This window comes from Chrysemys picta, chromosome 4, assembly GCF_011386835.1.
Source record: "Chrysemys picta bellii isolate R12L10 chromosome 4, ASM1138683v2, whole genome shotgun sequence".
NCBI classification, from domain to species: domain Eukaryota; kingdom Metazoa; phylum Chordata; order Testudines; family Emydidae; genus Chrysemys; species Chrysemys picta.
In genome coordinates this window covers 83,671,291-83,695,576 of record NC_088794.1, presented here as the reverse complement: position 1 = coordinate 83,695,576, position 24,286 = coordinate 83,671,291, and the positions used below count along the sequence as shown (strand labels likewise).

At 44.6% G+C, this 24,286-nt stretch overlaps 1 protein-coding gene across 6 annotated transcripts in view; it reads left to right on the top strand.

Annotated features, from left to right (window-relative positions):
* Window positions 1-5,905: 5,905 nt before the first annotated feature.
* Window positions 5,906-24,286, top strand: part of LRP4 (LDL receptor related protein 4) — a 108,238-nt gene continuing 89,857 nt past the window's right edge. For 5 of the 6 annotated variants that reach the window (XR_006174227.2, XM_065595135.1, XM_005302283.5 and 2 more), the window contains exon 1: window positions 5,907-6,232. Coding sequence is in view for 5 of the 6 variants with exons in the window: in XM_065595135.1 (XP_065451207.1) it covers window positions 6,028-6,232 (205 nt within the window). In the remaining variant the exon portion in view is untranslated. Of the gene's footprint in view, window positions 6,233-24,286 lie in introns of all 6 variants that reach the window. The other variant, XM_042849239.2, reaches the window with a different exon arrangement.

Here is a 24,286-nt window from a genome sequence, read left to right as displayed (position 1 = left end):
CAGAGAGACAAATAACGGAATGAGACATGGAGATTGTATTTTTTCTTCCCCCATTAGAGGTGGGACCTCTCTCTGTCAGGGTTTAGGCTCACTGGCAGGCGGTAGATGTGAGAAAACATGCACTACTGGTACTGCCTTTTCTGTGGATAAGCAGATGATTCCATCTCTAGGACTACCTAGATGGTGCCTTGCATGACCACTAAACTCAAGTATAATATTTTAAATAATAACAATCAAACCTTTTACTATTAAAAAACAACCCAGTGATCTAATGTTTGTGTGTAATGAAGTCCCAACTCCGCAGCAACCTGCATGAACATATTGGATGCAGGTATATATGGCTGGGAGGGAGGTTAGATGCGTGGGGAGGGTGGCTGATCTCAGACACGTGTGGAGACATAGAGGGTGTGTGCAATTGTGTAACTTACCCTCATCTGTGACTTCATGCAGCTCCAATTTAGTGCAGGCAAGAAGCAATTAGTTGGTTCCAATCTTCTCTCAACCACTTTTATCAAGAGTTAAGGTGAGAAATGGGAGAGGTATGAAGAGGAATCTCTGAGTCAGCCATCTGATAGGGAGGCAGAAGCTTGACACGCTATATCTCTATCGGACAGACCTAAGGGTTCTGTCTTTTACATGTTGGCAGCCCTTGCCTAGCCTACCATGCCAAAAAAGTAAAAGGACTGATTCATCGCCAAGAAAGCAAACACCCACATATTTCTGTCTACATTTTTACATGTCCCTCATCACCATAGTAGCTGAGCTCTGGCTAACAAGAGACCTATCTCTCTTACTGAGCAGGTTTGTGGGCCTGAGAGAATTATATGTTGGTGCCTTTCACTTCCCTTTCCTTCCCATGAAGATTTGCCACGCAACAGCTTCCCTCTGAGACCCAATTCATACAAATCAGTGTTTCAGGAATGGGGAGCCTTATCTCTTCAGGCACAAGAGCACCCTGCCTCAGACGCTTGTTTAGCATAAGACAATCCCCTCCTCTCCATATAATGTGATGGAATTCCACCACTTAGCCTCTCAGCCTAACACTGTGACCAACATTTACAAACTAAATCAGTAGCCTGAAATCAAAGAGACTTGTAAGTGCTCAACTCCTTAGAAAAATCAAACCACTTTTCTAAATGCTCAACACTGGAGTTAGGAGACCAACTTTATTCTCATACATTTGAATGCATAAATCTGGGAGGTTAGGGACAGTTGGACTTCCATCCTTCAAACTAAGTTCTCAGAGTGCCATTGCTAGCTCTTAAATGGACATCTCCCTTGTTTACTCTTTCCTTTTTGCCAGGCTCAAGGCAGTCAATTGTGATGTTCCTGAGACTAGACTTCAGGCTACAGTTGCAACTTTAAAAACAAAAACAATGAGGAGTCCTTGTGGCACCTTAGAGACTAACAAATTTATTTGGGCATAAGCTTTTGTGGTCTAGAACCCACTTCATCAGATGCATGGAATGGAAAATACAGGAGTAGGTATAAATACATGAACAGATGTGAGTTGCCTTACCAAGTGTAAGGTCATTCTAACAAGTCAATTCAATTAACAGCAGGATACAAGGGAGAAAAAATAACTTTTGAAGTGGTAATGAGAGTGGCCCATTTCAGACATCAGAGGGGTAGCCGTGTTAGTCTGGATCTGTAAAAAGCAACAGAGAGTCCTGTGGCACCTTTAAGACTAACAGATGTATTGGAGCATAAGCTTTCGTGGGTGAATACCCACTTCGTCAGATGCCATGTGGTATTCACCCACGAAAGCTTATGCTCCAATACATCTGTTAGTCTTAAAGGTGCCACAGGACTCTGTTCCATTTCAGACAGTTGACAAGAAGTTGTGAATAATAGTAGGGGGAAATTAGTATTGGGGACATTAGGTTTAGGTTTTCTTAATATGTGTTTGGTTTTGTAGATCTGCAGTGTAAAATATAGCATTGATGGTTGAAAGCAGTATACAGGAAAGCAGTAGAGTTTAACTGACAGCCATAAGCACATCTTATAAAAAACATCAATGGTTAGAAAACTTCAGGGAAAGCAACCAAGGGAAGAGGTGAATCCACAGTATAAAGTATTCACATGAAGATGCCAGAGTCAGGTATATGTATATTTCATATACTCCTGGAGATGTGGAACTCAAACGTTGGCTCTTCAACTCCAAAACCCTAGGCCACTCAAGCTACAATCTTTTTTGATCACTAGAGATGTCACAGGCAAGGGAACTGAGATGCGTGTTGTAATAATGCAGTAATTATGAATAATAATGGTAATAAAGGTAACACAGGAAATCTTGAATTTTGACTGGGCAAGAGCCATAGCACTCTCTTGACCCAACTGCCCTGTATGGAACAACTTGTTTTTTTATTCATAGACTATAGTCCCAGTTAATCAATGCTCCACCTACTGAGGAACTGCTCTTGATCAGTCACAATGCAAGATTTCCTAATAGCCTTTCTAATTACTTATATATAAATTACATATTTATTAACATCTCAGGGAAGGTTTGTGCACATAGCCCATGGTGGGATCTGTAAAAACACTTTGACAGATAAAACATACAAAACGTTTTTTACATACTCCAATTCTTCTTTCCTTCTTCTCATCAAGGTTTCTCTGTAAAATACTTATTATTTGACAATGTGTTTTACAAGGTGCCCTCATTTCTCTGCTAGTGGCCTTACCTGCTTATGCCTCTGTCCTTGCTTCCCAAGCACAGGAGCTTACCCTCTTGATCATATTTTGCACTTCTCTAGTGTTTTCACCAGAGAATCTCTACATTACTTACAAAGCATAGTAAGGATAATTATCCCCATTGTACAAACGGGGAACCTGAGGTATGGACAGGGGAAGTGACTTGCCTAATGTCATGCACAGAAAAAGTGACAAGAACACAGGTCATCTGACTCCCACAATCCTAGTCTAAACATACTACTTTTTGGTAGCTCAGTAGGTGTCCTCTTCCTTTTATAGCATGACTTTGTAAACACGATGCAACCACATACAAGGGATTAATAAATTTCCCAGGAGAGCGGAGGGGACAAAAGTTACCAGGCTTATTTGTTTATTAAAAGTCATGACAAAGTATTTCTCAAAAGGATTTGGTTTCATGCACGGGAAAATGCTTCTGTCTCAATCCTTCGGAAACTTTTATTCAGCCTGATGCACGTCACCATCAGGAAGTTCTATGTCTAATCTATGTACTTTTACCATACTCAGCACTGGTGCATCTGAACATCTTACAAACTTCTGTGGACCTGATCATGGATCTCAACAGAGCTATACTGATTTACTAACTGAGGCTGTCACCCTATAGATCCTGCAGGGAGTAAACAAGCTTTGGGTCTGTTCTTCTTTCCACAAATAGGTAGAAGTATTTTTGTTATTGTGGGAAATGGGTCTAATTTTATTCTGAAGCTGAGTAGGTTTCTGGCTAAATTCAACCAACATGTTCTTAACTTCATCCCATTACTCCTAATTCTACCCCTTGTTTCACCATAAACGATACCTCTCTCTCCTTGGAGTTTACACTCTTCAAATATTTGCATACTCTTCATGTCCCCCCATTGCCTCAGATGTTGCTTAGCCACAGTAAGCATATCTAGCCTTTTTCATCTCTCCTCCTGCATCACTTCCTCCAGCTACCTGATCATTTTTGTTGCTCTTCTTTTAATTTCCTCCAGTTCATGAATATATCTCTGGTGAGGAAGTAATCAGAATTAAATTAAATTTTCCAGGTCCAGTTGTATATTCCATATAGAGGGAATGTACCCCCTATCTGCTCAGGGATGTGTTGCTTTCACATATATAGACAAAAATTGCATTGGCCTGTGTAGTAGCCACACCATATTTAAAACTTCTGTCTGACTTGCTGCTTACCTCAGGTTTCTTCTCCACATTGAGGCTGTGTTTCAGATTAAGTCTTTCTAGATGCATTAGCTTAATTTGTCCAGAATGAGTCTATTTTTTCTTTTCTCACCAATTTTCTAACAACGTTCTTTCTCCTCACTATTTTTTTTCAATTCCTTCTAATTTAGCATAATTGGCACATTTCACCGGTGTGCTGGTTACTCACTCTGGCAGATCAGTAGATCTTGATCCTTAGAGGAGCTGAGCATCTGCAGCGCCCACTGAATTCATATTAATGAAGATGTTGAGTAAGACATTTCTACCTCTGGCCCAGTGGTACCAATTTGACACAACTCTCACTTCAGCCTGCAGTTCAGACCCTTTGTTTAGGGTCTCTTAACCAGTTATTCATTCACATTAATGTCTTAAAGCCAACTAAGGGCTTGTCTATACTTACCGCGCTGGTTCGGCGGCAGGCAATCGAACTTCTGGGTTCAATTTATCGCGTCTTGTCTGGACGCAATAAATCGAACTCAGAAGTGCTCCCCGTCGACTCCGGTAATCCTGCTCGCCGCGAGGAGTACGCGGAGTCGACAGGGGAGCCTGCCTGCCGGGTCTGGACCGCGGTAAGTTCGAACTAAGGTACGTCGACTTCAGCTACGTTATTCATGTAGCTGAAGTTGCGTACCTTAGTTCGATTTGGGGGTTTAGTGTAGACCAAGCCTAAGATTGATTTTTCAACTAAAGTTTATTGTAATGTAAATCCCCAGAGTTAAAAAAAAGCCTGAGTCAGGCTCAAAAAAATCATAAGAATTGCTTAAAAATTGAGTTTACAAAACAAACAAACAAACAAACAGTTTATTTGCCTTCTGGTTTCTGAGTCTTTAGGGGGCACTTGGATCAGATTTTTAGGTGTTTCTCCACAACTGTGAGGGCTAGAAACATATTTATTTATTTTAAATGAAAGCTAAGATTTTCACCTAATCAGCTGTCTCTAGAATCTGGGGCTTTAAGAAGAACACTGAATTTAATGAGACTCACAATAAAATAAGGAGATTGAAATATGGTATCAGATATTTCCCACAAGGACATTGCAGCATGCACTGAGTAATGGGTTCAGGAAAGGGATGGACGAGCAAGGGCTGGAGGGGCGTATTCACCTTACAGATGGCACAAAGCTTGGTGAGATGCACTAGGGGCAAAAGGGGGATGTTCCAGGGAGAAGGGGCAGGACTTTGCAAAATAGCCCAGATAGAGTGTTCAAGAGTACTATAAACTATGCAGAAATCTCAGAGAATTGGAATATTGCTCTGGTACTAAGATAAGTCTCTGAGGGATGGAGATATACATGGCAATGCACTCAGAAACCAGAGATGCCCTGTGGAAGATCTAGTAGGATGGGCTGCCAGACTGCACCATGCATTGCAGATGGCTCAGTGCTCTGGAGGAGGGGATTGTCCTGAGGGATGCACTGTTGGAGGACTAAAGGGAATACGAATAAACTAGTCAGAGAGCTGTTGGGGACTGGAGATACTTCATGAGGGTGAGGGAATGAGGATTAAGGAATGGGGGCTAGCCAGGTAGAGTTGGGCACTTCCCTGTAGGGATAAGGGTGGATGGAGACTGTCCCAGGCTAGGGAAATGCCCTAGGCTAGGGCAAACCTCTGGTTGGGAGGTGTGATGGGACTGTGCCGGAGGCTAAGGCCTGCTACTCTGGTGCGGAGACCAGGGCTAGCTGGGAAGTGTCCTGGTGGGAGCAGTGGAGCTGCCCTTCTGGTTGGATACAGGGTGATGGTAGGGATGCTGGTGGGGTGGGGGGCGCACTAGAAGGGTAACGGAGGCACCGGGGCCTGCCTTGGAGGGAGGCTGGGGCGGCCCCAGTGCCATTTCCTGGGGGATGACTGGAAGGAGCCTGGGGTAATGGGGGCTGCACTGGGTTGACATTGCCGGTGCCTGGGGACTCGGGAAGTTTAAGAAGTTTCCTCAGCGCTGCAGCTCTGGCGTTCTGGTTGGGGAGGGCGGGGGCTTCCCCGGCAGGGCTCCGCCTCTGGGGGCAGGGCCTGGGCGGGCTGAGCTGGGAGCTTGAGCCTGCAGCGGACTCCCTCGGTTGCGGTCGCGTTGGAGAAAACTGCACGAGCTAATGCACCCTAGACACTGAGCCACCCCCAGCTCTGGTGCATGGTCCCAGCGGAGCTCGGCCGGCCGGGGCTGCAGCGAGCGCCCAGCGCGTCGGAGGAGCGGCCGCTGCTGCGGAGCGACCCGGAGAACTTTCTGTGCCCCAGAGCCCGGTGCAGGGCTGGAGCTGCGGCCGGGGCTGCCAGCATGAGGCGGCTCGGGGGCTCCCTCCTGCCGCTGTTGCTGGGAGCCCTGCTCTGTGTCCGAGGTAAGCGCTTGCCTCAGGATCGTCTCTTCCCTGGGCAGCCCCCTTCCGCAGCCCCCGCCGTGCGCTGAAGGCCCCTGGCCGGGGACAGTAGCGGTACCGCTCCTCCAGCGCTGTTGGGGTGCGGGACTCCCCCTGCGGGGCAGCCCAGGTGCAGGATCCTACTGCCCAGCTTCTCGGGCCAGGAGGGTTGTACTCGCCCGGCTGAGAGCTGGGGGCAGCAGCTGCTACTTCCCCCGGGCCTTGGTGCTTGGAGCCCCCAGCAGCTGCTCGGACTCTTGGGCCCCTTTCCCTCCAAAGCCGCGTCCCGAGCGCGGGGTGAGTCCCTCGCTAGCGCTGTGTCAGGTACCGCGCACCTGGCTGGCTCTCGTGTGTGTGTGGGGGGGAGAGCTCCCCCCGAGCGCCGCGTGCGGGGCACCCCGGGAAGGGGCGCGCTGGCGGAATCTGTTGATTTAGTAGTGGGCTGGAGATGGCTGAGAGTTTGCCTCACTCTGGCGCTGGAGGCATCACGCAGGGTTAGATACCTGGGCAACCTCGCGTTGCCTTCTCCCAAGTTGGGCTTTGTCTGCTGTGTCCTCACCCCATGCCCCCGGGCACTCGCTTTTTCCCCTGCCCCAGAGACTGGCGAGTTAATGGTGGGGGTCTGGAGGGATTCCTGAAGATCACTGAACAACTTTCCGAGTAGATAATGCTGCAGCAATCGGGCCAGGCCCTTCACAAAGCCACAGAAAAGGAGCCCCGCTCCCTTGATCTATTCTTGTATGATTCACGGTTTTCCAAAGGGCCCCTTCCCTTCGGCTGCACATGCAGCCTCCTTCCTCCTCTCTCTGAAGTTTGGTCTCTAATGGATTTAGCTCTTTGTTTCTGCTGCGCCCTCTGTTTGTTTCCTCTGCTCTCTGTGTTTTGAGAGACTGTGACATAGAGGATGAGTTCTGAGCTAGAAGGTTGTATGTGTGCAGGTTATTTTCAGCCTCTCCTGCATGTTGGGACAGCAGCCCTTCCTGAGCAGGAATGCAGCTACTCATCCTATTACACGGCCCCTTAAAGGTACAGTCCTGCTTTGGTAAATGGTCTCCTAACTAACCCTCTCTGCTTTTGAAGGAATTAAGGTGTTTTTCTCCCACCATGCCATCTTGGAACTCCTTGAGATAGAAATGTCAACAGAGGGGAACTGCCAAAAATAGTGGATACAAAATTGTGTGTGTGTAATAACCTCTTTGTAGTAAGAGGTAGTGGAGCAGTTTGAGAACTAGTCATGAGAATTGTGTCCACCTATTTGCTCTGTTTAAGTCCAGTCTAGCGAACAGAAGGACAAAATTCTCATGACTAGTTCTGCCCCCTACACAGTGATGTATTTAAAAAAAAATTGGGTGGTAGTAGTGATAGGGAGGAAAGGGCCTCTGTTGAGCATCTTTCAATAATGTTTACAAGGGAAGCTGACATTTTGTGAGCTGGAGGTTATGGTACCTTATTTCTCTTCCTCCGCTCTTGGCTGATACAATGCATTTTTCTCAGATGCTGGGTTGAAGTTGTAAGGAATCTTTGCACTGATCTCCATGATTGTGCAAGCATTGCCTCTGGGATACAACCAGATTGTGTTTAGCTTTCCAGCAGTGTTATTCCCCTTCTATCAAGAATAGTATTTGCACACTCTTTTGAAGAAGGTGCTAAAATGGTTTGAAAACATTAGGTAAACAGGGCTGTAGCTTTGTATCTCAGAGAATCTGGTATTCCTAACCAGAGGAGATAGAAGTGCCTCTGGAATTACCATACAGGTGTTTAATTGGAATCCAGAAGGAGTGGAAAGCATCTTAACTATAGAGATTTGTGCAGGTAAAAAACTGAATGGAATTTTATTTTGGCTGTTACCAAGGTGCTCCTAGTTAATGTGTCTTGGCTGTTAACGACCAACCTGGTGGGGGATGTTTCACTGTAAAGTGCAGGTGAATTGCTGTGTTTGCTCTAAGAGATAGTACACTGATGTCCATGGGAAGCTTTTCATGGCAGTTTGTCTACGCCTGAGGTTCCATGCCAGTGTTTGTTCCTGGGTCTCCCTATGTAGCTGAATGCTGGGGTTTAAGATGGGTTGTGCCAACTGTTATGGGAAACTGTATCCTCTTTACTTCACAAACATAAACTAGATTTGTTTCAATAAGGAAATAATTCCCAAATATTTTGCCCCCTTTTTGGGGTGGGTGTCAAGGAAGGTGCAAATGCCTACTTTTCAGGTGTCTGCCCTGCTGCTTCTGTAGTCTCTTACCAGCATTGCATCTTAGCAGTATCCGTTTGGAAGGTTTAGGATTTAATCAATTTATTTACAAAGCATCCATACCTGAGGTGCTCAGGGTGCCACACAGTTCAAAGTACAACAGCCATTAAAACAGCACATTTACTGCTGTGTCTCAGCTCAGGGACAAGAAGAGGGGCTCTTATCCAAACAACAAGCATGTCAGATTGAACTTTGACCCACTATTAATGGAGAGTGGCTGTGGAAGCTTGTGCCAAAGAAGAGCCTGCGTATGTTTGGCTCACATGTGGAGAGGTGAGGCATAGGGAGAGATGCTTGCAAGTTAATGTTAATGGTGTTGGTGGTGAAGGAAGGGTTGATGGAGTGATGGTCTATTAGAGTTTGTCTGCAAGGTCACAGAATCTTTCTGAGTGTTGTGCCCGTGGGTTTATTTTTGAGATCTTTGCCAGTAGAATAACATCTTTATTTAAAAGTTTTACTTCACAAACTGATGACATTTTTAGAATCCCAAACTAAAACTAAACTTTCCATTAGAAGAAGTGTGGTCAGGACTGGGAGTCAGGATCCCTGGGTTCTGATCCTGGCTCTGCTACTGACTTGAGATCCTGGGCAAGTCACTGAACACGACTCTACCTACCTCACCCACAGGATGTGCTGAGGGGCCAGAGGAATTACTTGACCCCATTACCTTGGCACTGGAGGTTGTGAGGTGACCTTCCTGAGGCAAGAAATCTGTTTATAAAAGCTGGTGTAGGACACTATGCTGCTTCTTTCTTGTCAGAGTAATGAAGAAGTTGCAGGTACAATGAAAATATTTCTACCCCAGATCTTTCCAAAGGAAGACTAGCTGCTGCAGATAGAAGAATGGGGGTCTATTTTTATGTACTTCTGCCAGCAACAAAACTTGCCAACGGTAGCAAAGAAACTTACATTTCCATGGTGAAATGAATATGGTTGGTCAAATAATACAGGAGACCACAGCCTGAGTACATTAAACAAACGTTTTGAATTGGATTTAATTTTGTGTGTTCACTAACATTTTCTGCAATGAAGATTCCCCCTTTCTTTAAGCTCATACCATAGAAATTAGGGTGCATACTGTAACTATGTTAAAAAGTACTTTAAAGATACTAAGTATTTTAATTTTAAAAGGGGCGTTGTCAGATCAATTCAGGCCCCAAACTAGATTCTATAAAAAGAAGGCTTCACAAAACCCCAAGAGTGATGTAAGTGTTTCCATGCAATCTCTTGGAAATTTAAAAAGAAAAGCATTCTCCAGTTGTGTCTGCAGCTCAAACCTGGAAGCTACTAGTAAAAAAATACCCACGAAACAGGGGAAGACTGACTGACTGTACAGGGAAAACAGTGAACCTGACTCTAAGTGACTGTCAACTACAGAAAGTAGATTACAAAAATAGATAATTTGTTTCTCTAATTTCCTTTTATCTTTTCCTTAGCTATTGCTTTTAGTAGGTAAAACATTTTCAGACAGATTTTTTTTTTTTTTAAGTTGATGGCCTCCCTTTAAAGTGTTTTCTCTTTACCTTGTTTTAGAATCTAGAACAGGAATTCTGGCATGCAGAAAACCCACCGCATTAATTGGCGTGCTGTATTTAGTGGCTGTCTGTATTTCGCAGAGACCTTTGCAAAGAACACTAACCATAGCTGCCATCCATGAATTTAATGTCCCTGACAGTGGCTCTTAGATTTGGGTTTGCAGTGACTTTGGTTCTTTGACACAGCTGTTCTGCTAAGCGTCACTCTCCTATGGGATTTTGTTGTCTGCACTGGCCAGAGACTAGGTGCAGTAATATTTCTTTAATCCCTTCTTTTCGTCCCTTCTGCAAGGAATTGCATTTATCAATATTGAAGGCAAAAATGAAGAGAATTTGTAGGTCAGGTAATTCTTTCAATCCCATAAGGTAATGGGTCTGTGGGTCTGGTGGTTCAGGGACCGTGTTATAGTGGGGGTGATTGATTTTCACCTTGCTGTGGATTAGTCTATAATACTGAGCTTTTGCGCACATTCTCTTTACTTTAATCACACAGCACTAATCATTAAATGCTGAGGTGCTCCAGTTTGCACATCTAGCCTCTGAGAGCTTTGGGTCCCAGATAATTAGTTCTGTTCTTAATAGAACTTTTTTCAAATGTTACAAATCCAGGTGGAAGGAGGAGGTTCCATGCACTGGGTATGAAGAGAAGTTTTGATAGACACTTCACTAGTATCAAATGGAATTGGTGCATTTTGACTCTAGTCTTGCAATATTTCAGGTGATTGACATTCTCCAAATCTGACAAATTTCTAGCAACATTAGGGTTTCTGAACTCCCATGAGCCTGACTTTTAAATGGGACACTATGTCACAGGGCAGATACAGGACTGCATGAAGGGTTTGAATGAGAGTGCAACCTTAGAGTTCTGATAAATAGAAGGCTGGCAGTTTTCAGATATTTGATGATGTGGGTTTTATGGGTAACCAGGAGATCCACAGTCTAATGGTGTTCATTTAATGGTTAGCATTGTATATTTGTATTAAATGTTTGCATTGTAAATTGCAATCTAGTTTTAGATTAAAATGTAGATATGACCAAAGACAGTATGCTTTTGCTCCCCAAATACTCCTACATCTTAATGGATCTCGCTGATCCATCACATCTGATGGTAATACTCATGGCTAAGTGAAGTGTCCAGCTATCTCTCAACATGAGTTATGCAGTGGATTATTTTTGATTCCTTACTGACCTGTGGTAATAGGACGTTTCCCGGAACAGGCCTCTGCCAGAAACTCTGCTGAGGCAACAAGCTTGCATGAAACCAAATTCCAGGTGCTATAGCAATTGACTGAGTCTTGTCTCTGGGGTTAAAGTTATCAGCAATGAGGAATGACTGGGACTGTAGGCAGTGGAGACCCCTCTCCTGGTTACTTGTGTAGTGAATTCCTTAGTATGCCCAAGCAAGGCATAATTTTCTGTGTCCTTTTGTAACTGCCTGACAGCCCCTCCTGACTGCTGGAGCTTTCTGTCCTTATTGCATTGCAGCAGTTCTTTAATCAGAAATCTTGTTAGTATTCAGGGATAATTGATCCGACTCTCTGGTAGGGGGTGGGTGCCTCCTTCTACTTGCCACCCCCACTCTGACCCCTGTTGTCTCTTTGTTTTCCTCTGTTAAGTTTGTGCCAGTGATGTAGTGTGTGTGCTGTTTTTCCAAGCAGCCTGAAGTTGGCCGTAACCAAGAGCCGCAGTTAAATAGAGCCTGATTTCCCCGCTTCCTGGAGTTCAGTTGTTTGACTCCATTTTCTGGTCTTCTGTGTTTTTGATTTACAGAGAAGCAAACCTCCTTGTTGCCCCTGGGCATCTCTTAAACCCATTAAAACAAACTCCATTATTTCCCTGTGCTTAGAAATCCCCCTCTTTAGTCCCAGCATCCATCAAAATAATGTATCCTCTATAAGGCCCTCTAAAAAATGTTTAATAGGAGCTTTTCAAACTCAAGGACAGTTCCAGGTTGGAAGGGGGAAGGGAGCCAGGAACCAACCTAATGGAAGGTATGACTGTGACTTGCAGTGACTTGGCCTGTCAGCTCTCCCTTCACCTCTGTGCAGAGGGAGTGGTGAACCGAGCAGATCCAAAACTGGGATCAAAGCTGGAAACAAAAGTCTTCAGGAGAAAAAATTTCCATCTGGCCAAAAGGCAGCTACACAAAGGTGTTGTATCACACATGGTCCGTGCTGCTTCTGGAAAGACAGAAAAAGTGATTCTGATTACTCTTTAGAGGGAAAAGTGGTGGCTGCAATCCTGCTACTGGGAGTTGGGGAGGCACAAGGGAAAAAACTTATTTAAAAAGTGCAGTCTCAGTCACCTCCCTTCCCCACTCAGGCAGTCTCCTCTTGCAGGGGAAACTGCCTTCAGCAGGGAACCTACTCTTGGACCTGTCTTTGGACCTACTGGAAAAGCCAGTTTCTTTACCTCCCCCTCCCATCCCCAAAACCCGGTTCAGGATGAAACTGGTGTTGGCAAAGCATAAGGTGTTTGCGTCTCTTGTGTATTTTTCTCACCCAGCAGATGAGGTGGAATGCTGTGGCACTGCACAATACAGAGGAAGATGCTGTGTCTGCCCTAAAGTGGTTTTGTTCTAAATTAGAGAGATGATACAGATCAAACACCTAGGGTGCTGGTAGGGGAGATAAGGTCCAATATTAAAATAGCACAGCCTTCTAATTTTTCTCTGGGTTTTGGATTAATGGGAGCTGTATTCTAGGGAGGGATTGGAATTGAAAGAGAGTGCTCCATTGGGGAGCAAGGAGAAGGAGGGGATTCCAAGGGTATGAGGTGACATGGAAGATGGCACAAAGCTGAGAGTGGGAGAAGTAGATAGATGGAGGGTTTTGTTAGGAAGCAGGTTTGGGTGCAGCACAAGCAATGAGAGGAGTCCTAGGTGGGAACAAGAGTGGAGGGTGTAGGCAGGGGCCAGAATGTGTGCAGTCCTGAAAGTGAGGGCCAGAAAGTGAGCATGATGAGGAGTGAAGTGGGGAATCAGTCAGGGAGATACAACCTTAGGGAGATAAAGGGCTCTGAGTGGCAGAAGGAGGAGGTGATTTAGCCACAGCATTTTGAAGGATTATATGGGAGCAAAGTTGGAGGCAGGGAGGACAGAGAAGAGGAGGTTGCAAAGTGAGAGGTGACTGAGATGTGAATGATGATAGCTGCTGGGATGGAGAGAAAGAGCTGATTTCGGCAATGCTTTAAAGGAAAAAGTGACAGAGCTTGGCAACTAGGCAGAGAATGCATCTTTATACCTGTTTGTGCAGCATCTGTAAATGGGGGGCCTCGCAATTTCTGTTCTCTAATTCTGTTCTTGGTATCTGTTGTTTCTGTTCTCAAAATGCCTGAGTGTGCATCTTTACTGCTCTGAGGGCATCCCCCAAACCTGTTTCTCCTAGGTGTTTTTAGGGTGCCTATCACCATAGGCCCTAAGCATCAATATGATGAGAACCTTGGCTCCGCTTGCCAGGACAGAAGTTTGAACAGGTTGGGGGTAGGGTGCCATTCCTGGGACTAAAATATGAAACTTCTGACAGATGGAAAAGTATAGACTTGGGCAAGTAGCAATGGCAACAACTGTGCATAGAGTTTCAGAGTAGCAGCTGTGTTAGTCTGTATCCACAAAAAGAAGAACAGGAGGACTTGTGGCACCTTAGAGACTAACAAATTTATTAGAGCATAAGCTTTCGTGGACTACAGCCCACTTCTTCGGATGCGAAATGGACCGCTTGTGTGGATTGATCTAGGCTGAGGTTGATGGTGGGATGGAAATTATTGAAATCATGGTGAAATTCCTCAAGGGCTTCTTTTCCATGGGTCCAGATGATGAAGATGTCATCAATGTAGCGCAAGTAGAGTTGGGGCGTTAGGGGACGAGAGCTAAGGAAGCGTTGTTCTAAGTCAGCCATAAAAATGTTGGCATATTGTGGGGCCATGCGGGTACCCATAGCAGTGCCGCTGACTTGAAGGTATATATTGTCCCCAAATGTGAAATAGTTGTGGGTGATGCATCCGAAGAAGTGGGCTGTAGTCCACGAAAGCTTATGCTCTAATAAATTTGTTAGTCTCTAAGGTGCCACAAGTCCTCCTGTTCTTCTTTTTGTGCATAGAGTGTGGCCACGGATCCCTACCCAAGTGCTGAATCTGTGGAACTCCTTGGAAGTCTACAGTGGGAGTTGGTAGGTAGGAGGTTATTCAGAGTTTGAAGTGGCCCTCATTGAGCGTTGGCTGACTCCCACATCCCTCTGGGCTGCCTGCCTGAATGAACAAGGGCACTTAGGAACACTTATCACTTGCAGACAAAAGCATCTGTGCCCCCCCACCCCATTGCTTTGCTGTTGTGCTTTGTGCCCTTTCTCTGTGTTGATTGGGTGCTCACCCAGTGATCTGCCCAGGGACCAAACTCTCTAAACAAACAATACTCACTCTGCCTGTAGCTTTTCAAATGCATGGGGAGAGAGGGAAATTCCCTCAGAGGGGTGAGTCTTCTGATGAAGCCAATCCATGGTCTCCCTGATCCAGGCTTTGAACAAACCAGGCTTTGATGGCATGAAGTGAAGGGCTTGCACTTGAGGAAAAAGAGGAGCAAGGCTGGAGCAGGAGCTGGTCTTGGCAGTGCAGAGCATGGGAGAGGTTTTTTCATTCTGCTTGTCTCTGTGATTGTTTTTTCTTTCTGCTACTTTGGGATTTGCTGTAGCTCAGGATGCTGCACCTTCCAGTCACTGTCTCACTAGAAAATGTTTACTCTCCACTCCTACCATTTTGAATGGCCCTAGCTCCAGCCATAACACCCCAGGACTTTCATCTACACTCAGTGCTCTTATATTGGAGGCACGAGTGTTCATAAGATTAGGGTAAAGTCACCACAAAACATGATATTGATATGGGTACACACTTCTCTGGTATTAGCTGGTTCTGGTGGGGTAATGGACAGATAGTATCAGTGGTGCTAGTGCTGTGGGAGGAAGAGAGGAAGCTCAGGAGTCTTCTTGCTGAGAAATGAACCTTGACCACATCTTTATGTTCCAGATGCTCATTAACAGATATGTGTGCGTAGTGGTGGGAGAAGGGGGAATCATAACGATGGTAGATATTTGCCTACTCTATGAACTTTAAAAAAAACTATTTGACTCAGCGTGTCTCCCAGGACTGAACCCTACCCTGCTACAGAAAGAACCTGTTAGGAAATCATGGCACCACTGAATCCACATACCAATCCATCAAACGCAGGATAAAAATAAACAATATCCAAACAGGTTTTCAAGCAAGGAAGGGGAGCAAGACAGGGATAACAGCTTCAGTATGTACATCATGGCTTACTCCTCTAGCAAAGCAGCCTTTGAGCTGAGGGCTCATATTAAATGACTGTGACAGCTGCTAATATACCTACATTTGCTAGAAACATACTTCAGTGCATGGGTCCTAAAGGCTAACCCGTAAAAGAGAAAAGTGATATTTTTGAGAAAAAGCCCAAAACAAACTCAAATGGTATCACAGTTACACAATCTACACCCTACATTCCAGGGCTTTAAATATGGTGGGGAGCTTCAAACTGGCTATTTAAGTATTACTAGGGAGAAAAGGTCCTCTGAGCCATAAAGGAACCGCTATATGAATACAACACACTGATAATCCTGCTATATCTATTTCATAGTATAATTCAACCCATTCCCCTGTATGAGAGTGAAATCTGGGGCTCCAAGCCATCTACACTAATTGGGGCAAAATTCTGCATTTACACTGTTTTTTCCCCAGAACTATAGGTACACAGGCATTTCAATGGCAATTGCTGCAAAACAGAACTGGGATGATTCCCGTTCCTGATGATTGCATAAAAAGAGATTTGGCTGAGGTAGTACCAGAAACAAAGCAGCAAATACTCCCACCACGTAAAAATACTTGAGGACTACAAACTAAAATGAAAAGAAAAAATAATCCGCTCCTCTTATATAAACATCACACCTGGGATTTAGCACTCCTCTCCAGGTTAATGGAGCAAACAACTTCTTCCAGAAATATACAATGCTGAATAAGACTCAAGGCTAAACCTACCCCAGCTGTGAGGAACAGATCAAAACCAATAGCCACCTAGACTGTGACAAATTCTTATATACAAAAATCACACTGGCAGATACTTCAGCATAGTGAAATGTGCACAACCAATTTGGCAGTCTCTAACCAAATACAGAACTGGCAATTGTAAATTGGAATTGGAAGCTGGGGGAAGCTTCATAAACCTAGCAATAAATGACTGTGCTGCTGAAATGACAGGAGAGATGGAGAGACTTTCTATTCCTGTGTTCAGAAGGAGTAGGCATGAGAGAGAGATTTCCTTACCTTATCAGAAATAACTTTTTCCTTTCCCCTAGACTGGGTTCTGAACAGTGTTTCCTTATCACATTTTAATGGAGTCAGAATCAATGGCATCATGCTATGTAGCCTCCCTGTCAGCAAAACCCCAAACACATTGGAGCACTGGCCTGGGCAGATGCTCCGTGTATTGAATCTGTCTCTTGACAGAATCCCAGTGTTCTGCCTTTTATATGTGGGCAGCACTTGTATAACTTGTCATGCCAATAAAATATCTTTGAATGGCGTTTGGTGGGATGAAGGTGCAAATTCTAACACGATGTGAGAGTGTTGGTGAGGGGGGATTTTGATGAGAGCTTTTTTCAAAAATTACTGGAGGTTTTATTCTTGTTGCTGTAGTGGCTCCTTCCATTTCTCTCAGCATCCTCCCTTCCCCAAGTCCTCTGTTTCATGGTTTATCCAACATGTTTTCCTTCTTTTAAGGAAATTTCATTTATCCTTGGAAGCCAAAACTGCTTCCCCTTAACAATGTTCCCAGCTTGCTGTAATGATAACCTGTCTGCCTTCCTTCAGGTCCCCATTTCTTTCAGGGGCACTAGGAGAAATGACCTGCAGCAGATCGTGAATCACACCTGTGCTCTCCCCCATCCCTTGATCTCTGCCTGCTTGGACCCCCTCCATGGTGTTGTCTTGTTATTTATACTTTAAAAAGAGTCTAGTATATAATCTTCAAAGAGGTTTATTTGGAGGGGTGGGGTTTGGTCTTTATCTCTGCAGCTGCCTAGCTCATACCTTACTGTTGCTGCTCAGGTAATTATGGAATTAAATTGTCAATGACTTGTGTGACTGACTGCCAACACGGGCACAAGGTCTAGCTGGCACACCACAACTGGGGTTTAGTGCAATCTAGGTTGTGGCTGATGTATTTTAAAAATACACATTTAGAATAGCACAAGTCCCATGTTTTGGGACCAGTGACGGGAGCACTACTCTATTTCCCCTACCACATACCTGATGTCTGACTCTACATTTTTAAGAAGTGATTTTCTTGTGGTGAGGGTGCCAGGCTTGACTTTGCTGAGAACTGTTTTTTTTAAATCCCTGGAATACATATAGCATTGCCAATAGCCATGCGAATGTCCTCAACTGACAGTGTGCCTCAGCCTTAACCTAAAAGGGCTAGAGAGGGGGAATTCAGTCATCATGGCCTATTTAAGTGTTGGCCTTTCACTACTGTTTATATAGGAGGGAAAAAAGCTGCTATCCTATTGATGGCATTCTCCTATTCCTCTGAGAAATCCTGTGGACCCTTATATTTCCGCTAGTATGTTCATTAACTTATTGGCATTGACAATTGCCTGTAATGGGGCATCCGGTCTGTGAATCCAGCTCATTGCTAAGGTCTCTTTTCTGGCTGTGATGGCTCCGGTAGAATGGATTATGGATGGGCAGGAAATTGAGAATGGAGGCTAAACTGTCTGACTCGCTTGGTAGACTCCAAGTGTTAGACCTAACTTGGAATCTTCTGGCTTCAGCAAACTTCAAACAATAACCATTAACTGTCCCCTTCAATTCTTTGTAGCATTAAAGTAAATTTCTACTTTAGAGCTCAGTAAATATGTGATTGACCTTCGCAGCCATATTTACTCAATAACTTAAGTGCCTTTCTCTGGAATCTCTGAGGATTATCTGCGCAAGACCTATTTTGAGAGTGCTCTATTTACAGATTTTTGACTTCATGGTCTTCTAGGGCTGTTGGCTCAGTGATGCTGTGAATGGGGCTTATGCTCAGATCTTCCCCAGGCTGTTTAGTCTCTTCCCTGCATACAGAGAAGCAGAAGGCTTTATTTTGGAGGATATTGGAGTTTCTCCCAGTCAGGGGTAAGGAATTGTGGAACTGAAGTTGGTTGCTTTCCTCAAAGCTCTTTATTCATGTACTGAAGTTGGTGGTATATTCCCAGATTAGGAGGTTACATTTTAAAATATTTATTGTACTGAAGTATAGAATGAACTGATTCACACTGTTTGTTCCTCTTCATAATAATGTCTGACTTTACAACGCACACACCCCTTTCCCGATATGCACAAACACTTGGTAAACAGTATATAAGAAACAAAATAATTCTTGAGTCATTGCAGAAACACATCTGTGAAAGCCTGGACAGGAAATGACCCTCTGCTCCTTGTCCTTGCACTTAGTTTCTGCATAAAGTGCTGCTCCCTGACAGCCCCCTTCCCCCTCTATTTAAACACTGCATTTTTTGGTGACCTGAGAGCTGTTTTGTCACTTAGGCACATTCAAATCAATGTTGGGAGGATATAGGGAAGTTTGTCATGGAACAATACCTTGCACAGAAACAAAATGCTGGGCTATGGAGTAAGGAGTAGAGGTTGTTCCTTGGCCACAGAAAATAAATCTGCACAATTCTGGTGACTGGAGAGCTAATTTTTCTCTTATATTTGTTCAAATCCCAGTTAATTTTTCAAATTGCTGAGCATTTATATTTGGGGGGGAGAAGACATCTGAAGTATGAGGAGTCATGACGACGATGTCCAGGCAGCGTTAAGAATTAGTTTGTGTAATTCAGTATCATTTTAGTACTCGCATTTAGAAAAAATAAATACAATTTGAAGTGGGATTAAGTTACCAAATTGAGCCTATGTATAAGAAACTGGGATCAGGGGAAAATTGCTTGAGTTCAGCCAGTAAGAAGGAATGTGTGCCGCAGCTTGAAGAAAGGGGCGATAACATGATCCTATCTGTGTCTGGTTTAGTGGCATCCCTTTGCTTCATTAGGTTTGACCCTGACCTCACAAGGTTCACTTCCTGCATGTCCAGCCATTGCACATGTTCTTATACAATAGAAGGCACTAGGCTTACCTGTTCTTTTCTGTTGTGAATTAGTTTATAAATATATTGCCTTTATTAGAACCAATCACACTTTGGGATGAGAGGAGCTGTAGTTATGTAGCACCAAAAGCACTTCACAAACTTAACTGAGATGTGAACTGCACATAGAGGTCTCTGTCCCACCATGGAAATACAGCTGCCTCTAAGTGAAACAAAACAGCTTTTTTAACAGCTACATGGCAGTGTTAAGAGTGGAAGTGAAGAAGAATCCGTATCCAATTGAAAAAGCAAGAAAGATTTAGAGACACGGAATCTAATTACTGGAGTTGGAATTTTGCCAGGACATGAGAGTTAACACCCCAACTAGAGTAGGGAAAAGTTCCACGGGGTCTCTAATGACCACAAATCAGTTTCATTTCCTTTGAAAGATGGTACATCCAGGAGTACAGCGCCCCATAACACTGTGAGGGGGGAGGGGAGGGGAAAGGGGGGAGTGCCATTACAGGAATGCAATCTGTTAAATCACCAACACCACTTTTTGTAGCACTTTCAGTTTCTTGAAGGCTTTCCACCCAAGTATTGACTCGGACAGACCCAGTCTAATGTGTGGGGTCTGATGAGGTTGCAGCACAAGGTGATAGGTATGTCTGCAGCTATGGGTAAGCTTTATTTTCTCTGAAAAGGTTTGTAACTAGAAGAGGTTAAATAGTTTAATAAATGTGAGGAAACTTGGGGCTGGATCCAGTGTCTATGGAAGTTAACTGGAGTCTTAACATTGATTTAAATGGGTTTTAGATTAGTCCCGGAGCTCTTTAAAAGGGAGAGTCCCACCACAGTGATATTGGCCCTCTCCATTAGGGATGCCTGCCCTTTGGTACTCAGGTTTGCAAGCTGGTGGGCTTGCTGGATACTTGGGTGCTTCTAGATTCCCATGTCACAAAAGTGGCTCCACTTTAAGACCTGTACTGTTCCAGTTACAAAAAGCTCTACTGGCTGCTGGTTTGAATTCAGATGTTAGATTTTAACCTGTAAAGCTCAAATCGGGTTGGATCTTATATGTCTATTTAAATGCTTACACTGTTCTCATCATGGTGTTATCTGAGGGACCTGGTCATCTTAGTCTTCCCAAGTGATACTTGCTTACAGACAACCCCCCAACCTAAAGCAAATACTCACCAGCAACCACACATCACTGAACAAAAACATTGACCAGGAACCTATCCTTGTAACAAAGCCCGATGCCAACTCTGTCCACATATCTATTCAAGTGACATCATCATAGGACCTAATCACATCAGCCATACCATCAGGGGCTCGTTCACCTGCACATCTACCAATGTGATATATGCCATCATGTGCCAGCAATGCCCCTCTGCCATGTACATTGGCCAAACCGGACAGTCTCTCCGCAAAAGAATTAATGGACACAAATCTGACATCAGGAATCATAATACTCAAAAACCAGTGGGAGAACACTTTAACCTGTCTGGCCATTCAATGACAGACCTGCTGGTGGCTATTTTACAACAGAAAAACTTCAAAAACAGACTCCAAGGAGAGACTGCTGAGCTGGAATTGATATGCAAACTAGATACAATCAACTCAGGATTGAACAAGGACTGGGAATGGCTGAGCCATTACAAACATTGAATCTATCTCCCCTTGTAAGTATTCTCACACTTCTTATCAAACTGTCTGTACTGGGCTATCTTGATTATCACTTCAAAAGGTTTTTTTCTCTTACTTAATTGGCCTCTCAGAGTTGGTAAGACAACTCCCACTTGTTCATGCTCTCTGTATGTGTGTATATATATCTCCTCAATATATGTTTCACTCTATATGCATCCGAAGAAGTGGGCTGTAGTCCACGAAAGCTTATGCTCTAATAAATTTGTTAGTCTCTAAGGTGCCACAAGTACTCCTGTTCTTTTTGCGGATACAGACTAACACGGCTGCTACTCTGAAACCAGGTGATACTGTGGCTGTTGAGATCATCAGAGTCACTGGATTGAACATTGCCCTGATTTAATTGGGAGAAGGCTGAAGGCAGGGTACTCTCTTCCCTACAGGAGCTTAAATTGGTTGATCCTTGGGTCACCATAGGCCTGCCTCTCTCAGCCTTTTTCTGGGTAGAAGGGATGCTGGTTCAGAGGTTTTGTTGGGGAAATGGGAGAGTTTTTCACTTCCCTTCCCCACCCTAAACACTGCTCCTATGTGGTGATCTGTAGTTTTAAGACTGTGCCTGGGCTCAAAGCCTTAGACAAGCACATTTTGAAACCAAATCTAAGGTGGTCTTCCCTGAACTCCTATTGAGTGTTCCAGTTACAAAAGACAGTGAAGCTTTGTCGCTATTCATGATTGATTTGCTGTATTTTACTTTGGCATAGGGTACTACTTGCTTCCTCAAGTCATCATCTGCATCTGGTGTTGTATGGGCTGCTGGTCTATCTATCTTCCCACTGGGGTGGTGTGTTGCCCCTTCAGGGTCTCTGTTGCTTTTGGAATTCACCTTCCAGGCTTGGTGCTTTCTTAGAATCTCTCATTTGTTTAATACTGTGAGAAAAGATCCTTCTGAAAGCAGAAGAATTAACTCTGAGCAGCATCTGCTTGGAGGAAGAAGTGTGTTTGTGTGTAAATAGAGAAGATTTAAAAGGGTCCTGCTATTGGCAAAGGAGCAGTTGTGGAATTTTTAAAGGAATATTGTTGCACCGAGTTGGCACTCGGAGGCCCTTCGGAAACAAGGGGCTGAAGAATTCCTGTCTGCTTTTGCTTGATTGGAGAGGGCCTGTGCTCTTATGAGCTGCTATGCTGTCCTTTTGAACCATTGTCTCCTCTCCCCTGCTTGGATTGCAGAATAGTCACTCTTTTTTTGTTGTTGTTTGTTAGAGAAAAGAAACATTCCAGATTTTTCGACCTTTACATTCTGTACTTTTCTCTTTTTGTTGTGCTTCTCCCCCGTTGAGCATTGTGGGAGAATCTTCCCCTCTGCAGGGGATTGTGGGAACAGTTCTGGCCTCACTTATCACCAGTGACAAATCAATGGAAGCCTTCAGAAAGCTGGCCCCCAGGATTCCAGCTCAGCCCAGCCCTGGAGCAGTGGGAGGCTTCCCTGGTGGATAAAGGACTTCTTGCAGCTCTGACTTGTTGCCTTAAATCTAACTGAGGAAACCTTTTCTCTCTCTTTAGAAGCAGCCCCCTCCGGTCTTGATTTGTCTTGAGGAAGGTGGCAACTGGCGGGTGGGAGATACTTCGGGGGGGGGGGGGAGGGGAGGCAGCGTTTGAGTTTGTAACGGTTTTTCTGTTTGTTTCCCTTTCACAATAGTCTGGCCAGCATACACAGAGTTAGCCTCACAAAGCCTCCCTGAAGCCGCTGGAGTCCCGCAGTGCTCCTCACAGTGCATGTTTGCTGTGTGTATTCTCATCAACAATACAGTCGGGCCCAGCAACAGGCTCCAGCATTGGGCAAATATTTCTACAGCTTTTCCTTAACCCCTCTTGAGGGGTGTGTATGTGGGAGGTGAGAGGGGAGAGGAGATTTGTGGGGGTGGGAGGAGACAGTGGGAATGACTGAAGGGGATTATCCCCACCATTTTGGAGATGTGGGCCTCTAAAGTGGGCTTTAGTTATCACTTGGCTTCAGTGTTGACGCTGGAGGATCTCCAGCGTTCAATGTTGATTTTTGGGGAGTGGGTGAGTAAGTTTTTGGGACATGGTGGCTCTGGGCCAGCCTGTCTCCTAGCTCTGCTAGGGTGCATTAGCTGAGATTCCCTGTGGTCTGAGCAGTTTGGACAGAAGGGTTGAGTATGCTCTAAAGTCAAAGCCTGCTCTCTTGATAGAGAACCATATAAGCCTTGCTCCTACCATGCTGATGTGAGCACAATTCTTCCAACTTTCCCACCTCTTCTGCTCCTAGTTAATTGTTTTTCAATTCCTAGGATTTTTTGGTCTTTGGTTCTAGGCTCCAGAGGCTGAAGAAACAGCAAAGGTGGTTATATATTTAAAGCAAATGGTTCCAGTGTGGCTGTAAATTGCTGAGGTTTATACTGTAATGTGGTATTGATACTCAGATGCCCTGGAGTGGCTCTGGCCCATTTGAAGGCAGTTCCATGGCCTTTGTAGCTTTACTCTTCCTCTACCCTATTACCACCTTCTTGTAATAGTCATGTAAGCACCTTCCTTCAGGTGGGGTCTGACTAACACAAATGCTTCCTGCTGGCTAGTCTGTGAATACAGACTGCCATTCCTTTATGCCCCCATCCTAAAGCTGAAAAGTCTAACTGGGGACTCTTGCTGCTACAAAACCTCCATGTTAGCCCTCCTCTGCCTAGCATCCCAAAAGAGGCTAATGGGGCGAACATTTGAAGCATGTCATAACAAGCTGGGTATATAAGTTATATTAGCCTGGATTCTAACCTTGGCTGCTCTGTATGGCATGTTCTATGAACTGTGTATTATAGATTAAAATGTCTCTTTAAATTATTTCTCTGAACATGGTGGGAGTGATGCAAGAAGGCTTATTTCCACTCCTGACATATCTTACCATACCTGAGCAGGAGATGCTTACCTGGCCCAATGTTGGCATGTGGCTAGGGGAGAGGGTTCTGTTGCATATGGACACTTCCTCTCTAATAGGTCATTGTTGTTGTTTTCCTGCCCAGGCTCTTAAAATTTTCAGCATTGTAACTAAATTAAAAAACAAACAAACCCCAAACGCCTTTCTAACTCTGGATGTCTGTTCTGGTCAGCTGAACTAACATGCGTTAATACTAAGCTGATGGACACTTTAGAAGTAGAGGATGGCAGGTTTGTGATTTTTGGGCAGGCTTGAATCCCAGACCAGCAAAATGCATCTTGTCCCTGAAGCTTTGATACCCAGGAACCCACGTGTTGGATATGGGAACCCTGCTCCCTTTCCATTCCCAGAGAGCCCCAGGAATTCCTGACAAGCAGCCTGTACCTAACAAGGAGCTGTGCATATGAGTGCCATCTTCCTCCATCCAGGCCCTGGGAGGTGCTTTGGAGTGTAAAGTTTGATGCTTTGTGCATGTGTTGTCTGAACTGGCGCTGATGGAGCCCTCTGGAAGGAAGCTGAACTTGTGGTTTCA